Raw genomic sequence first — 17,730 nt, 5'->3', positions numbered from 1 at the left:
CTATACATATTGATATTTTGTATATATATAAAAACATTTTTCTTTTTGTATTCATATGCATCTTTTATTTTATGTTTTAATGTGAATTGTCGATGTTTTTTGAATTGAAATATATATTTACATACATATATGTATGTTGTAGCTACGTCCATCAAGCTTTACCTATATCATTTTTTTTTTTTTAAATTTATTTTAACTTCTTGAACAAAACATGTCACGAAGTCAAACTCTTTCTGGATTTTATATTATAAATATACTAATGACGACTTTTTAGGGTCATGTATATAAGAAGCTCGATTTTTACATAACGTATGATTTTTATGTAAAAAGTTTGATATATACATTTGTAAAGATAATTTCATTTGTTTCTTAGAATTAATTTTTAATATCTGATTTTATTAAATATCAAAAATATTTAAATTATAATATAAAAAATAAAATAAAAGTCATGTATTAATTTATGAAATCTTATATTAAATGTACATATATATTCTTAAGGCTCAGTTAGTCGGTACGTACCGTAAGAACTTAAGCGAACGTAAGCCAAAGCGAAAGGTCAACCAACCACACCAGTGTATTTGATAGGAACGAAATAAACAAAGTTCGCTTTTGTTATTATAACAATATTTGTATTTAATTTTCAACAAAATATTTTTATTATTTTAGGTGCACTTTTTGAAAACATTTTATTTATTCAAATGTACACAAAATCATGTGCTTACGTACGGACTGATTACACTTTAGAGTAGAGCGAAATTTCATTTAGTTTCTATTTAAGTTCTTACGGTACTTACCAACGAATTGAGCCTTTTCATATTTACAATATGCATATTTACACAAATTCGCATGCGGCGAAAAATGTTCCAATTCCATTCTGAACTTAGCGCCCACGCTACCTTGTCTCACGTTTCGAACTCGAACAGCTGACTTCAGTGGCAAAGTATGTGGTCGCATTAACATGAATAAATTATTAAGTTTCAGCCAAAAATATTCTGCGTTTATTAATTTCTGGAACATTAAATATTGGTAAGGCAAGTTATTCAATTCTTACTATCGCAAAATTTGAGCAAAGCTTTTAGCTCACTCTCATTCAAGCCACATGTGTGCCGTATGTTATGTTCCGCACCCGACGTTGCGACAAAAAATACTTCACAAGATTTCTCAAGTATACCAATAGATCGTATTCGTAATTTTTGTATAATAGCTCATGTAGATCATGGAAAAAGCACACTTGCAGATCGTATTCTCGAAATTACTGGGGCAATATCTCAGAACTCTGGGAACCAAGTACTGGATAGCTTACAAGTTGAACGAGAGCGTGGTATAACAGTAAAAGCCCAAACTGCATCTATATTCTATATGTACAATAATCAAAAGTATTTATTGAATTTGATTGATACGCCGGGCCATGTTGACTTCTCCAACGAGGTAAAATATTTTATGAGCGTATAAAGATTTTACACAACTGCGTTTTTATTTGGAGGTGTATAGATCATTGGCGGCGTGCGATGGAGTAATTTTGCTTGTAGATGCATGTCATGGAGTTCAAGCGCAAACAGTCGCAAATTACCATTTGGCGAAATCTCGAAGATTGGAGGTAATACCGGTACTTAATAAAATTGATATGAAGCACGCAAATCCTGAAATGGTCTGCAAAGATTTAAAATATCTTTTTGATATTGAACCAGACTCTGTTTTAAAGGTTAGTTCGTAATAATTTTTCCTAACTTCTATCCTAACTCTTTCTTCATATGTTAAAGCAGATATCCGCTAAATTGGGATCAGGTGTCTCTGCCGTTCTCGATAGAGTAATTGAAGTAATTCCATGCCCACAAGTTAATCGTACATCTCTTTTTCGGGCATTTATTTTTGACAGCTGGTTTGATAAATATAGAGGTGCTTTAAACCTTATATATGTATTGGATGGCCAATTAAATGTAGGGCAAGAAATTCAATCAATGATAACTAAAAAAGTGTATTCAGTAAAAAATATTTCAGTTTTAAGGCCTGCGGAACAAAGTATTACTTGCATGTAGGTACCAACAATTAATTTGTACTGTTCAAAGCTCTAATAATTACACTAGATCAGCTGGACAAGTGGCTTTAATTGCATGTAATATGCGTAACAGCAAGGAGTCTATCATCGGTGATACAATACATCTTAAAAATCAGAAAACAACTTCCGTTAACACATTTAAGCCGCAGCAACCAATGGTATTTGCTGGCGTTTTTCCGGCGGATCAATCGAAACACGTTCATTTGCGTAGCGCAATTGAGAAACTTGCTCTCAATGATTCAGCGGTGACAATAAATATTGATTCTAGCCCTGCCCTAGGCCAAGGTTGGCGATTAGGGTTCTTAGGACTTTTACATATGGAAGTTTTTTGTCAGCGCTTAGAGCAGGAGTATGGAGCAGAACCTATAATAACGGCACCATCTGTAACGTATCGAATTGTACTTAAGAATCCTAAAATGATAAAGCAACTAGGAAAAGACACATTAGAGCTTTCAAATGCAGCTTTATTTCCGGAGCCAATCCATGTGAAAGAATATTACGAACCCCTTGTAAAAGGTATGACGTAATATATTACTTATAAACTATATTAATCAATTAAAAATATTTCAGGTACAATTATAACGCCTACCAGGTATGTAGGTGAAATTATTGGTTTATGTACAAATCGACGTGGCGTCCAAATGAGTTCTATAAATATTGATAACGATCGTCTTTTAATGAACTACATTATGCCTTTAAGTGAAATTATTTTGGATTTCAATGACTACTTAAAATCTGTCAGTTCTGGATATGCTAGTTTCAATTACGAAGATTATGGTTACCATTTAACCCACGTTGTACGACTTGAAATACATATTAACAATCGACTTGTTGAAGAGTTGAGTCGTATTGTACATGCGTCGAAAGCTAATAATATTGCACGCGATATAGTAACAAAATTAAAGGAACAGATTCCAAAACAGATGGTTCAAATTGCAATACAAGCTTGCGTTGGAGGTAAAGTTTTGGCACGCGAAACCATCAAAGCATATCGGAAGGATGTGACTGCCAAATTGGTATGTTTATCAGAAAAGTTTTCTCAATCACTTGTTTATTTATATAAATATATATAGTATGGCGGAGACGTAACGCGACGCATGAAGTTGCTGAGACAACAAACGGAGGGGAAGAAAAAAATGCGCATGTTTGCAAATATACGTATTCCGCATGAAACATTTATAAATGTTTTGAAACGCTAATGCCTTCTTAATGCAATTGCGATATTAAGTAAGTAATAATTATAACCCAATAATATATAAACAAATATATAACCAAATTTCATAACAGTTTTTATCTAAAAATTTCAATTTCAAAATTGTAAATTGCTCTATTGAAATAAGAAAAGTAGTTACTATAATATTTAATTAAAATACATATATAAGTAACTTCGTATATGTTGTTGGTATTATTGTTGTAGCCTACTGTATATGTATTAAAATAGTTGAATACCTATTTATTATTTACATTATTGCCACAGGATTAGTTGTTCATCATATAATACACTTGCAGTTGATTGCTATTTGTTTCACGGTCACGATCATAGACTCGTAGCTCTCATCGTATTTCTTGAACTGTTCTTATCGCCAATCAACAACGCAAGCGTCTTTTTTAGTTTTGTCAAATTATATAAATTCGACAAGAATAAGTCATGAGTAAATGATAATTTTATATAAGCTGGTTGAAGAAATAATACCTAAATCTCAATATGTTATATGTACGCACGACATGCTTGATCATCCTCATAACAGCATTTTGTTGTTGCAATAGTCGATCTTCATCGTCAAAAGTGAAACTGAATTTATTGATCTTCACACAAAAATCTTTACGAGTAATCCAATTTTTTGCTGAGACAGAACATTTAATTTCATGTAAACAATAAATCGCTGAATGAGACAAAATGAACTTAGTATTTTCAGCAGCTGAAAAAGGTATAATCCATGATACTTCATCCACATAATCGTTCTTGCAGACCTTTGAGTTGATCTTGGTTATCTTGGTTATTAACCAAATATATTTAAATTCTAAAGAATTTAGTAAATAAATCTTTTACAAACTATAATGGATATACTGCTCCAGCACACCATATATCTTGGAGTATTTCTATATATATACAGAAGTTTACAGATACAGAAGTTTCTATCTATGCATTCTAATTCTAATTGCTGGTGAAGTTTAGTTCTTTAAACCGCAGGATTTTAAGGAGCATACAGATGTTATAGAATAATATTTTCTATAAACAGTCCTATTACTTAAAAAAAGATTATTATTATTTTAATATTATTATAATTTAAATACTATTTATATTTTAATATTATTAGATACAAACTTTCCTGATTAAATTACCTCAATAATCTTAATTATGTCTGCGAACACGAAATTGCTATATGTATATAAAATTTATAATCATAATCAGAATAAGAATAACACTCGAATATATAGAAGACAATAATATAGGTATATAAAAGGTATATAAAACCCATAAAAACTTTCCAGCTGATGAAAGATATTTATTTACTTATATTCAAATGGAAGAATTTAATTTACAATTATAGATAAGAGTATATAGCTTTAGTATATGCTGAGATCTTCACAGTTCATATTATGATAAATCTTAACGTACATTTTAATTACTTATTAATATATAAATAATTTTATAATAAATGGAAAGTAAGGCAATATATATTTTGCAAAAATACATACATATATAATATGAATTATAGTAGAATTAAAGTAGATTTATGTATTTTACTAATAATTCGCTTTTTAGATTTTGAAATAGGGTTCGACTGCGTTAGATAATAATCGACGGATTTAATTTCTTCCTTAATTTAATATTAAAGAGCAAATATTAAAGTTTGATGTTATGAAACATTTTCAAGTGCATTAGATAAAAAATACATTGGACATTAATATATATCTCATATTCTAACTTGTGCTTTTTTGTATTCACAGCTGTTACAGACTGAAATTCTTTGTGGCAAGCGCTACTTCAGCGCCAATACAAACAATCTAGAGTGGTGGCAGACGATCACAAAGTACAACAATGCAAACGTTTACCTCAGTTCCAGGAAAAACTTATATATTAAGTAAATTTTTTTGGCTTTACTCTTGTTCACTGTTCCGCCAACTTTGTTACTAGATGAACAGCTGACTTAAGCTCTTTATCAGCTGTTTTGATGACGTTGACGGTATGTGTACTCGATAATAAAATATAAAAACTGTTTAAGTTTATTTAAGTTGGTTAAATTTGTAAGTGAATATGTAAAAGTTATGTAAGCGTTGCCATATGAGCTCAGTTTAGCAAAAAAGTCGGGAATTCGAGCAATAAAGGCGTTGGTAAAATAATAAACCTTGAGTTTTTGGTTTTGTTATATTATAAAAAAAAACGAAGCAATAAGTCGTCAAATTAAAATCACAATCCCTGTTGTCAAGGGTTCAGAGTAATTTTCAATGTAGTACTTTTTATTTCTTTATTTGTTTATATTTATTATATTTTTTATCATTAAAATATCGCGAATGAATGGCATACAAACCAATTGTATGTACATTTGATGGTATACTCAATAAAATTGAAATATATATAAAAATAAGATTTATTAAGAAAGTAGTAAGTAATGAATACGTATGTAACATAAGAAGAGGGTGATCAATCTTAGACAAGGCCTAGTTAAACTACATTCGTGTTTATAACTAATAGTATGTTAAATTCAACTCGATTATATGACACCTTAACTCACGTTAATTCGAATCGATTTAGTTGGACATATTATGTAGATTTATTCCACACTTTTGTCAAATTACGTTTTGTCTTACTTTGTATTAAAGGAAATATGTACAAGACAAAGCGCAATATCACAGTTTTTGTTTAGAAATTTATCCAACACACAAAGTAACGTTTCCTGTTTATACTCTTTCAAGTGCACTGAAGCTAACTTACTGTTTGTATGATTCAGCTATAAACACTATAATCAAGCTGCACACAGCATTCTATGTTTACTTGATGAACAATGTTGCGCTTATGGTTCCTCTTATAGAAATCAAGTTAGATACGACAAACACCACCACACTTATCTTAAGAACGCAAGTTTTAGCATAGTTATCTTGGTTTGGATAGCTTTTGCTTGGCTCCTTAAATTTAGTTCAAGTCAACCCCACAAACAAACTGGTCGTAGTTCCAATGTACAACAGGTAAATACGCTTCGAAAATGCAACTACGTATGTATATGTAACTTTTATTATGTTGAATTATACATTTAAAATTAATTATTTATTTAATAGTACTGACATCATAGACCTTCCTTCAGCTATGAAATGAATAAAAATAGACGAATTATTAAATTAATGGCAATAAATATATGATTATGTGAATATTAAAATTTTATTTCCATCATTATTAATAAATTTATTAACTTGTTTTGTACATCTGAAGGATAACATCTGAATACGTTATCATTTACTATAGTAATCAGTTATTGAAAAGATTTTCAATTATGTTTTTCTCCTGCAAGTAGTAATGTTGCAAATTAATTATATCAACAACATTTCATAACACCTTTATACAAACTATTTAAGTTTGAGGCATTTGAGGTATATTTGAATTACTTCTAAAACAAGAAACCATGTACGATCACGCGTATATTCATCCAGTAGTTTTCTACGTAGACCGTCGTTTTGTGATTTCTTATGACTTGTTAGTAAAAAATTAGTGTTCTCCATTCTCCATTTATACATATGTATACATATATATGTATACAAATGAACATATATAAGCACATTATTGAAAACATTTAAAAATGGGTTTTTAATAGTGAACTAATTAACTATTTGTTATTTATTTAATTGTCAAAATCAACTTAAAAATATACAAAAATACGCAAATAGGGAAGGAAAACACCTATGTACATACATATGTACTTCCAACAAAAACAGAATTTAGATCGTTAGCAATAATAATTTTGTATTTCAGTATTTGTGAAATAAATGAAAATACCAGTAATCAGAAATTATATAATTAAAAGATCCGTAAGAAGATTTGATTTGCAGAGAAATAATTTTATTTGCATGTATTGTACGTGCATGAAACCATTTAACCCGAGATATCAAGAAGTTATCGTAACTTTCCTCTGTGGCTTTGAAAAGAAAACATATTTGTGACCCTGAAAAACATGAAAAAACAATAACAGAGACGGATTGACAAACTCAAACCAACACTAAAAAGTGTGTAAAAAAGGAACGGAGTGGCCGTCAATTTGACGACCAAATGACCGACAATTCGCACTCACGCCGAGTGACCTTGAAAGTTTGAACAAAATGCAACGTAGAGAATTTTACTTCCCAATAATACAGCAATTTGACGTGAAAGTTTCTTCGTCTGAATGGAACTGAGCAAGAAAGCTTACTATATTTACATATTCGACGAGTACGAACCGCAATCAAAAGCTACATACCATGTTTGATAGTGTGTACGTGTCTAGTGTGCATATGTGCGTGCGCCTGAGATGCAGCTAACAAGTTCAATGCGAATAAATAGTAAAGCGAGTATCATTCTTGTTTTGACATCATCCGCTCTGGTAATTAGTTAACAAAATTTAAATTAAACTTTTTTTTTTTAAAGAATAAAAAATTCAATCTACGATTAGTTAGTTGCCGAATAAAATGTTATTATAATATGTAATTAATTGCGATTTAAACTGCATTGAAAATAACTTAAACGTCATCAGCTGATTAAAAAGCTTTTCACAAAGTTCAGTGATAAAATGAATTTGAAAACAAATACGTAAAGCAAAACAAAAATTTGAAAAATTATTTGTAGAATAAAGTGCTACATTATTTTTAATAAATATTTAATTTAAAAAATATGAACTCGAAACTGTTCCATTATCTATCTATCTTCCACCATATCTTTCTGCGTACGCTGTATTGTTTTCAAATATTTTTGAAAAAGCTTTCATTAATTTTGTTTTCACAATAAAACAAAAGCAAAAGCAAAAGTAAAAGCAACAGCAAAAAATAGAAAATGAAAATCAGATAAAGAAACTACAAAAAATATTTAAAACAAAATCACAAAATCAAGTTCAAGCATAAAACAAAACGGTCGGTCGGTCGGTCGGTCGTTCAGTCGATGAGTTAGAATGTGAGAACACAATCCTCCCTTATAACTGTGTTCGTGTGTATGTGTGTGTGTTGTTGTTGTTGTTGTTGTTGTGTGATGGATGCCTAACTGAGAGCACATAACACTCCATTTATAGCTTTGCATAATAATATATCGACTGACTACTGACCTGATCGAAAGTAAAAATTAAATTGCGTTCTTTTTTATTCGAAATGAACTCAAACAAACAAAACTAAAATAAAACAAGTGGAACGAAAACTTTAAAAGACGAAAATAAGAATAAATTATCACACAAGCAATGAGAAAAATTTTATAAACAAAACGTAGATGTGACACTTATGTTTACTTATATTTACATATGCAGATACATTTTTATACACCAAAACTCCGACTGGTCTTGTAAAGAACATTTCAGAAAATTAACGATTTTACTTACACACTTAACCTTAAATAAATCTTATAACGATTTGGGTACATATAAAAATTAAACAATATATTGACCTTTCCTTTAAAATATTTTTGGCCCTAAAAATACTAATTATTTAATTACTAATTATAATTAATTAAATTAACATTTCTTAATTATTTTTATTTTTCAAATGTGTATTTTGATTGTTCATTCGTAACTTAGTTGTTTTACTTATTAAGCGGTAGGGAATCAGTAACTAAGATATGGCCCATATCCGCAAATTGGGAAATGTTAACGACTTCACATATGAGCCATTCAAATTGTGATCCACTACACACTTACACACTTATATGTCGTAAATGTCAACATTTTGCTTTTTATTGGATCAAATAATATCCATGGAAGTCAGGAGTGTAGACAGATTTATATCTTATGCGAAATCTTTTCACTTGTAAGCGAACTAGTTTATTAATTTTTATACTTAAAGAATTCTCTTGGAATGGGTTGAGAAATAACAATTGACTTTGGCTTTGTTTGTACTAGACCCTTGCTGCAAAACTAGAATATCTTCAACAAAGCAATGATTTTGTGAATTCTAGATTAAGCGTCGAAAGATTTACATATGCTTACCGTGGAAACTATGTAAGTATGCACTATCTGCTGAAAGCTTGTACAGCATAAAATTCAAGTGCTTGCAAACGTAGAGATTTTAGCGAAATTGAATTGACCATTAACAATATTTTCATGCTGAAACGCAAAGGGTAGGGAATGCATTAATCTCAATTCAATTTAAGCAACCTGCCGAATCCTCATTGGAGCTAAAAACACCAATGAATGCATACGACTGATCATGTCCATGTTCCGATATATAAGAAAGTTCACATGATAATATTTCAGAATATTATCTTTGAATAAGAAAAAAAGAGCAAGAGGTGAAGAATTTATTGTTGCTGAGGATTACAAATAATAGGTGTTTCATAGAAATTATAAATCATGCCGGTGAGAATAAATATACTCTTAATTATAAATTCAGTAAAGCGTTGTATTTTTTGTGAATGGTTTTGTAACGTTTACCTGGCACACTGGAAAAATAGTTTACTACTGATTTTTATAGATTTTAAAATATATTGAAGTGCGATATACAAAAATATTAGGCGCTTTTTTTTTACAAACTATTGGGCATTAACCGATATTCAATATGTTTATTTTAGCTATATAGTTTATGTAATATTTAAATTAAATGTTTAAAACAAAGCGGAAATTGGAACTGTTTTTTTATGGAACATTTTTAAAGAACACCAATTTAAAAAATTTTAACTCAGGTTTCTAAAAAATATTAACCCATCTCTGCTCTTTACTGAATCATAAGTAAATAAACAGTAAACTGTCACAATTTTCAAAGCATGGAAATGTCTGTTTTCAGAAACATTAAACTGAATTTAGTTTCTAATTATAGCTCCAAAGTCTAAATTAATTTCAATTTTCAGAGCGATTTCTATTTTTACTAAAGCATCCCTTATTAAATAAAGCAAAAATATTATTTATTTTATTTACTACATAGCTGTTTTTATACCTATATATATATTTTTTTAAATATGGAAGACCCTAATAATTAAATTCTTTGTTCATAGGGTTACAGATTAAAGATTTATTAGTATATATACTTTACTTAGATATTTTATGTGTATAAAAACTAACTATAGTCTAAATTTCAAAACCGGAAAACTTTTTTCACTTTTTGCAAGTGGATTATAATTTACTCCTTATCTAACGCTCCTGTTAAGTCAAGACCTAATTTGGCATTCTGAGTAATCTGTGATTGAATTGATACTGAACATAGAATCTGCCTGTTACAAGTATATTTCCTTCTAAATTAATAATACTCCGAACTACATTGTTTTAAAAAGAAAATTTAAAATTTTTTTTATTTTTAATAGCCCCTTGAATATTATCTCAATTTAAAAGACTTACAAATGTGATTTCTATACGTAATGAAAAAATAGTAAATAATCGATCTCTTTACAGTTTGTTATGTTATCACACGAACTCTTTGTAATAAACGAACTATTTAATAAAAGCTGATCATGATTAATGGTGCGAATTCAGTGGAGGTTTGCCTAGACAATAATACAAATAAGAACGACTTACTACCAACTCAAATTGTCACATTGGAAACAACGAATTTCGGAACATTTTCAAATATATCACAGACCTATTATTCCAACTACAATTTTGATGTTGTACAAAATCACTTTGCACTAAATGATGCGAATTCTGATCTTTCAGAGAAACATGTCTCAGTTAACAAAAATTCAGTCATACCAACCTATCATCGTCTACAAACCAACACCAATAATTATCCCATTTTATTAAGTCACAGTCCAGACGAGAAAAAAACACCAAATATGATACCAAAAAATATTCAAAACGATAGTGCCTTTTTTGCTTGGCGCCGTACGGGTATATTGAGTCGTAGAGTCGCTACGACTTCAGTCACCGGTAAGGAATGTACCAATAATAATAACAATAACGAAATAATTGAATTTAAAAACAAATTTATATATAAAACAAATGAACAAAATGAGACAGAACATGGGGGAGAACTTAAATCTCCAATAAATCGAAATGAGCATCAAGAGAATGCTTTTCGTCAGATCGAAGATGTGCATAATTATGCAAAACTAGATTACAGTTATTCTAGTAATGAAGAAGATGAGGAGGATGAGGATTTAGATGAAGGAGATGAAGATGAATTTGTTGATTTGGATACCAACTTTGAAAATTATTTTATGAACCACATGCCAAGTTCAACAACTATTCAGAATCAAAACAAAATTGAAGCTAATTATGCTGTGACTAAGGAGACTGAAAATAATTTTGAAGACACAAGCGAAAACATATTAAAGACAGACCTCAGTAAAAAAGTTACTGCTACTCCCATTACTGATCATACTCCCCCAGAATATCATGCTAGAAGACCCATGAATGCATTTCTAATATTTTGTAAAAGGCATCGAGCTGTTGTGAGAGAACGATACAAGTCTTTAGAAAATAGGTAAGTTATATATTTTTTTTATGAAACGTAGTAAGTTTTTTGTTCAATTCTGCTATACAAAGCTTACAGATAATAACCAATCATTATTTACACAGGTCAATAACAAAAATACTAGGGGACTGGTGGGCAACACTCGAAGCGAATGAAAAAAACCATTTCACAAACCTAGCACAACAGGTATAAGCTTGTATATGTATTTATTTATGTACTTATATATGCATATAGTTTCCTGAATACTTTTTGTAGACTTTAGTCGAAGATAGGGCGATAGGGGGCGAGGTATGATATCTCAAAAATGGTTGCCCCAAGTTGCTTCGTAGTCCTAATTAAGAATTTTATGTCCTATGAAAAGAAACCTATTCCGCATAGAAAACAGTGGTAAAAATGATTACATTTTCAAATCCAAAAATAAAATTTTATTCAAGTGAATTCTTGAGCTGATCATATCATATCAGTTTTCAGTCCATTATTTTTGCCTTAATATGATGCGTGTGTAATATGCATTTGTACTAAAGTGCTAGTTTAAAGCAGATTTTTTTCAAAAACTTCTAGATGAATTTTGAAAAACCTAATTTAATTTATCACACACCGTTTTCCTATTCGACCTTTGAAATAAGATATCGACTGCATTTACGCTGAAAATAAAAGTCACGAACAGAATGTGCAGTTAAAAATATTTTTTTAAGTTTTGCCACTTCTTATTTGATGTTAACATAAGATGGGATTTCAATTGTGTCAGGTTTATTTCATAAAAATAAAAGCAGAAGTAAAAAAATATATTTTAAATAAATAATATGATTACAACCAAAAAAATAATTACAAAACTCAAATATGAAGAAATATATAAAAGAAAAATGAGATTTTTCAAAAACAAATAGTAGGTCTGTTACTACTCGCAGTAACTTTGAGTTACACTGGGTATACATAAGTGCATTCTACCAATGCACTTATGTGCATTCTCAATAAATTCGACATTAAATATATAATTGTACTAGCTGACCCGGCGAACGTTGTTTCCCCTTAAAATTAATTTTCCTGGCTCAGCTGAGTTATAATATTTTTTCTTTTGAACTACAAAAAGTCCACATGCATTAATTATGTTACAAATATTTTCATGTTACTTCAAATCCTTATAAGCACTACATTTTAAATGAAAAAAAATATCCATGGATATTGCAAAGCGTCGTAAGAGCGATGACTGTCTGCAATCGTATGCACTGTGTTATCTCTGCGTTGTATTCGTATATCTCGACGTTCAAATGCGTCGCCAACCATAACAACTGCAACTTCATTAATAGCCGGTGCATTATATCGGCCCGCGTGCTGCCCAGATGGTACTTTGTCTGCTTTGATGACGATTGTATAGTTGTCGTTTAGCAGTCTGTTTGAAACGGTATTGAAGAACTGGACCAACTGGTTGTGATTTTTTAAAAACGTTTCTAAAATACCCAGAATTTCTTGCTCCTCCATCTGCTCGATATGGTTGTACTGGCAACGTGCGTTTATTTGCTGCTTCTCATCACCCATGAAGTAGATTTGCGGAAATTTGGGATCATTATTGGGCATCGGCATTAAAGAACCAATTTGGTGATACACTTGGCCCTGAATCTTAAGCGTTGATTGAAAATTGCGACCAATCTCATTCTGAACGATTTTTGTTGTTCCAAATGATGTCATTTGAAAACACGAATTGAATTTGCGAATTTTACGAAAAAACAATTTAGATTGAGATGTAGATCCAGCCAATAGTGCTTTTAATGGTTCTGACGCCGAATTCAATGGTGGCAATACAACTTTTCCAGATGCGCAGCAGAAACCGGCCGATTCACCTTTGTATTTGAGTGCATGACAGTGTTGGCACTGTTTGTTCATAGCACCGATTACAATTCGTGAATGTGACGAATAGTCGATATCCGACTCATATTCATATTATTTTTTTTGTACGTTATTTATATCTTAAAATATATAATTTTTCTTTTTTATGTGTGTTCAAGTGAATTCAAGGATGGTTTAGATTCACAATTTGGTCCACTGGATAACGTTTTTTTAATTATTATACAGTTTTTAGAGATTTTAAACTTTTGAAACAAATCAAAGTAAGCATGAATAAATTTTAAATTTCTAATATAAATGTATATGGATACCAAAAAATTAATTAAAAAGACATTATTTAGTGGCTCAAATTATGAATCTAAACCTTCCTTGAATCCACTTGAACACACACAAAAAATTTCATCAAAATCGGTTTAGCCGTTTAGGAGAAGTTCACTGTCAACACACGTACAGAAGAATTATATATATGAGATATAAAGTAACTCATATTAGCTTATAATATGATAATATAGCTAATTATATTGTTGCTTCGACATTGGTTGGTTAAAGGAACAGCTGAATATTAGGTGCTTTCGGCAGCTTTTAAGTGTGGCAAAAAACAGGAAGTTACATGCAATAAGCGCTAAGCGAGATATTGACATCACTGTTGCAATCTGTCAAATGTTATGTTTTCGCAAAGAGCAGGGGGTCTATTCCGCAACTGTACAAACAAAAATATGCTTACATTTTGATTTTGCTATTCCTCAAATGTGAATAGTGAATTTTATTCACTGTGTATTTGGCCGTGAGTTTTTAAAAAAACATACGAAATTTTGTGCAAAATTAAATACAAACTTGTATTATTATTTTTTTATCGGTTTTAAAAATGGAAAAAGTAACAAGCCAGCAAAAGGAGCAAAAGGAGCAAAAGTTTGTACTCAAATATCAATATCGAGTTTTCTAACGATAATAAAATTTTAAGAACTGTAAGAAGTTATAAGAACTGTAAAAAAATCATAAAAATATAAAATAAAAATTTTTAATATATTATTATTATAAAATTGCATTATAATTAGTAATATGTCTCCCATTTTGTTTACTTATTTATTTTCAATAACTGAGTTTATTCAGTGTAAATACAAATTTCTTCACTGACAACTGTCAAAAATGCATTCAGCACGAAAAATTCACTAGCACTTGGGGAATACCATTCTACAAGAAAGTGTAAACTGCGGTGAGAAATGAGTTTTTCGTTTTCGTGTAACATTTTTTTCACAGTCGCGGAATCGAATCCCACATCTTGCATATCTGCAAGCAAATTACATTTTGTATAAAAATAAAAAACAAAGCTAATATTAAAATGAATAATGAAGTAAAAACAATGTTGAGAATGAGAAGAAATTTTGAAATATCCTTTCTCAATAAATTCTGCACATACTCCTAAAAATTTTTGTATATATTTAAAATCTTTATTTTTCACAATTTGGCATATTTTGAAAATATTTCATTACCAAAATTTTCAAATTTTGAAACTTTTTAATTTTTCATGAATTTTTGTTTACAATCTTTTAACATATGACCGGAATTTTAGGCGTTTTCGGTAGCTCGCAAGTATGGTAAAAAACAGAAAGTTGATGGCCTATTCTGACGTATACTAGCCGAAATGTACCCAAAACAACAACACTATTTTCTCTGTCTAGGCCAATAGTTGTATACTGTCCACATACCTCGGCCAGTAAAGAAAAAAGTGTTGCCCACGCAATAAGTGAACTATTGTAAAGCTACATTGGAAATCCAACGAATATTGCAATCATATGTCAAAAATCATATGTAAACAAAAATTTAAACAAAATTCAAAAATTTTAAAATTTGGGAAAAAGAAAAATTTCAGTGTTTTTTTTTTGAAATTTCCAAAATTTCCATATTCACCATTCCTTTTAATTCTGTAATAATTTTAATTTTAAATTTTTATTAATTTTTTATTTTTATACGAAATGTAATTTGCTTGCATCATGCGCACATATATAAGATTTGCTATTTGCCAAAGCATAATGCTTGACAGATTGCAACAGTGATGCCAATGTCTCGCTTAACGAATATACGCCAGCATGCCTATTTTGCCACACTTTCGAGCCACCGAAAACGCCTATTGGTTAAAATTTCTAATAGAGGTTTACAATAATTCGTTTATTGCGTTCGTAATATTTAGGTGTTTAGACAGAAAAGTGGGTAGGTTATAGATGCTTAGGTAGTGTTGTTGTTTTGCAACTTTAGGCGAGTTTTTTGCTACATGTAAAAGATGCCGAAAGCATCTATTATTATTATTTTGATGAAGTGAAATTATGCTTTATGAAACCTAACAGTTGGTTTTTCTGTTGAAGATACCTGGTCGTACCCAATATCTCTGCTTTAAATGGTTTTCACAAAAAAATTAGAACATTTTTACAACTAGCAAATAAACGCGGTTTTTTGGCGTTATATTATTATTTTTATTTATATTTTTATTTAAAAATAATTTATTTCGTTTTCTCAAGGAGCACAATAAGTTTTGTAAACAATCAAGCTATTAACAAAACAAACAAGCTATTATTGTTTTTACGTCTTATAGCTCTTTTAGCAACTTCAGCTATATTATGTATTAATTTTTATTTACATATACATATGTTCCAATAAATGGGGTAGGCAATTTGAATAAACTATTTAAGTAATGTCCAGGGTTTTTAAATGAAAACTTTTTTGTGTTTGTTTTTGGTACTTTGTGTTCCATTCATATTTCATATTTCTTTATATTTCTGCGCCAAAAGAATTATCTCCAGAATTTATGAAAATAGGGAAAGTATCCTTTTTGTATCTAAGGACGTGTGCGAGTTAGGCTAAGTTGATGCTAAACCAAATGGGACTTTTCTTGGGATTTTTTGCACTGCACACATTTAGCCATTTATCAACACGTATCGACACATCACGACATTATCGGCACAACTTAGAATTTCCCTCATTTAGAACGCAACTTAGCCTAACTCGCACACGACCTAAATAAAGTGACTAAAAAACTGTTGTTTTTAAACTAAGTATTATTTAATTACAGAATAAGGATGCGTTTTTCTCTGCTAATCCAAACTTTCAATGGTATAAACTGCCAGCGCCATCATTACGTTCATTCAACGCGCGCACATTCAATATTGAACAATCGAAAGAGTCGGATGTAGAAGTTGAAATAGCAACTGATTTCAAATTAGCGAATGAAACACAAATGGGACTTTTAAATAATCTTATTATCAACAAACAATTAATCGAACCTTCTGACAGTATCAGCAATACGTCTGCTACCAAAAAAAGACACTATAACTGCCAAAGTATATCTTGCAATAGTAGTGATAAGAACCTAACTCCAAAGAAATTAGGACGTTCATGTAAAGGAAAGAAATACCAAGAACTTGTTAACTCGGGACAAATTATCACAATTGCTAAAAAAGTAAAATCGTCCAAAGCAGTTGAAGGCAGCGAAGAAAATTCTATAAAAAATAATGATATTGCTTATGAATGCATTTCACCACTTGGACAAGGAAATAATAAATTTTCTATAAATGAAGTATCCTGTAGTCGCAAAAGTACTTGTCGGCGCAGTATTTCAGAATCTGACAGTATAAATGAATTTGAATTATTTAGTTTTAACTTGAGTGAAAAAATAAAGCAGTTGCCAGTTCTTAGCTTAGATGCTTATCTACAACGCAAACGTATCAATCAAAAACAAAAAAAGTTAAGTGGAAAAAAACGAAATTCAAGTAATGCTTCCAATAATAAAACGGAAATTGGACGTACTGTAACGTTATCGCCACATCTTAAGAATGGAGTTAATACCCGGACAAATATACAACAAATTGTCGGGAGCCAAAAACGTAAAGCTCGTAAAGAAAGCATCACTAGACGTGATGTGAATGTCATAGAAAATGAAGTGGCATCATTAATTCCACTACCTGCAGATCATTTCGCTATCAGTGACCCTTACTACTTTCAGGAGGCAACAACTACAGATGCTAATGTTTCATCATTCGTGCCACAAACACTTTCTGAATTATCTGGCAAAGGGATGGATAATATATTACCTACCTCTGATTTATTTATATTAGCTGAAGTTGCTGCTAATCGCACTGAGTTAAAAAACTAGTGTGCATATAGTCATATTTATTAGAATTATCAACCGAGAGCCTTTATAAATATGGATTGTAAAATATACATATAATATGCGCCTTAAATAAAAATTAGTGACTTTAAAATAAGAAATATTT

General features: G+C 30.3%; 2 protein-coding genes across 4 annotated transcripts; both read left to right on the top strand.

Moving 5' to 3' along the window:
- Positions 1 to 678: 678 nt before the first annotated feature.
- Positions 679 to 5,405, top strand: LOC119676809 (translation factor waclaw, mitochondrial). Its single transcript, XM_038088071.1, has 8 exons — positions 679 to 1,026; positions 1,080 to 1,428; positions 1,484 to 1,702; positions 1,764 to 2,032; positions 2,085 to 2,572; positions 2,627 to 3,072; positions 3,130 to 3,283; positions 5,009 to 5,405. Exons 1-7 carry the CDS (start codon positions 959 to 961, stop codon positions 3,253 to 3,255), a joined length of 1,965 nt encoding a protein of 654 aa, XP_037943999.1. The 5' UTR covers positions 679 to 958; the 3' UTR covers positions 3,256 to 3,283; positions 5,009 to 5,405.
- A 2,114-nt stretch (positions 5,406 to 7,519) lies between these two features.
- Positions 7,520 to 17,730, top strand: LOC119676769. 3 transcript variants are annotated; one of them, XM_038088040.1, is made up of 5 exons: positions 7,520 to 7,626; positions 10,603 to 11,076; positions 11,167 to 11,632; positions 11,728 to 11,809; positions 16,530 to 17,730. In XM_038088040.1, the coding sequence occupies exons 2-5, from the start codon at positions 10,662 to 10,664 to the stop codon at positions 17,607 to 17,609; spliced, it is 2,043 nt and encodes a 680-aa protein (XP_037943968.1). In that variant the 5' UTR covers positions 7,520 to 7,626; positions 10,603 to 10,661; the 3' UTR covers positions 17,610 to 17,730. The 3 variants fall into 3 exon arrangements, with proteins under 3 accessions (XP_037943968.1, XP_037943956.1, XP_037943961.1); XM_038088028.1 differs by having other exon boundaries at positions 10,603 to 11,632; XM_038088033.1 differs by lacking the exon at positions 7,520 to 7,626 and adding an exon at positions 9,092 to 9,219 and having other exon boundaries at positions 10,603 to 11,632.

The sequence above is a fragment of the Teleopsis dalmanni genome, chromosome 1, assembly GCF_002237135.1.
Source record: "Teleopsis dalmanni isolate 2A chromosome 1, ASM223713v2, whole genome shotgun sequence".
Classification (NCBI taxonomy): Eukaryota; Metazoa; Arthropoda; class Insecta; order Diptera; family Diopsidae; genus Teleopsis; species Teleopsis dalmanni.
Note: the sequence above shows the minus strand (reverse complement) of the source record. Positions and strands in the feature narration are given on the sequence as shown.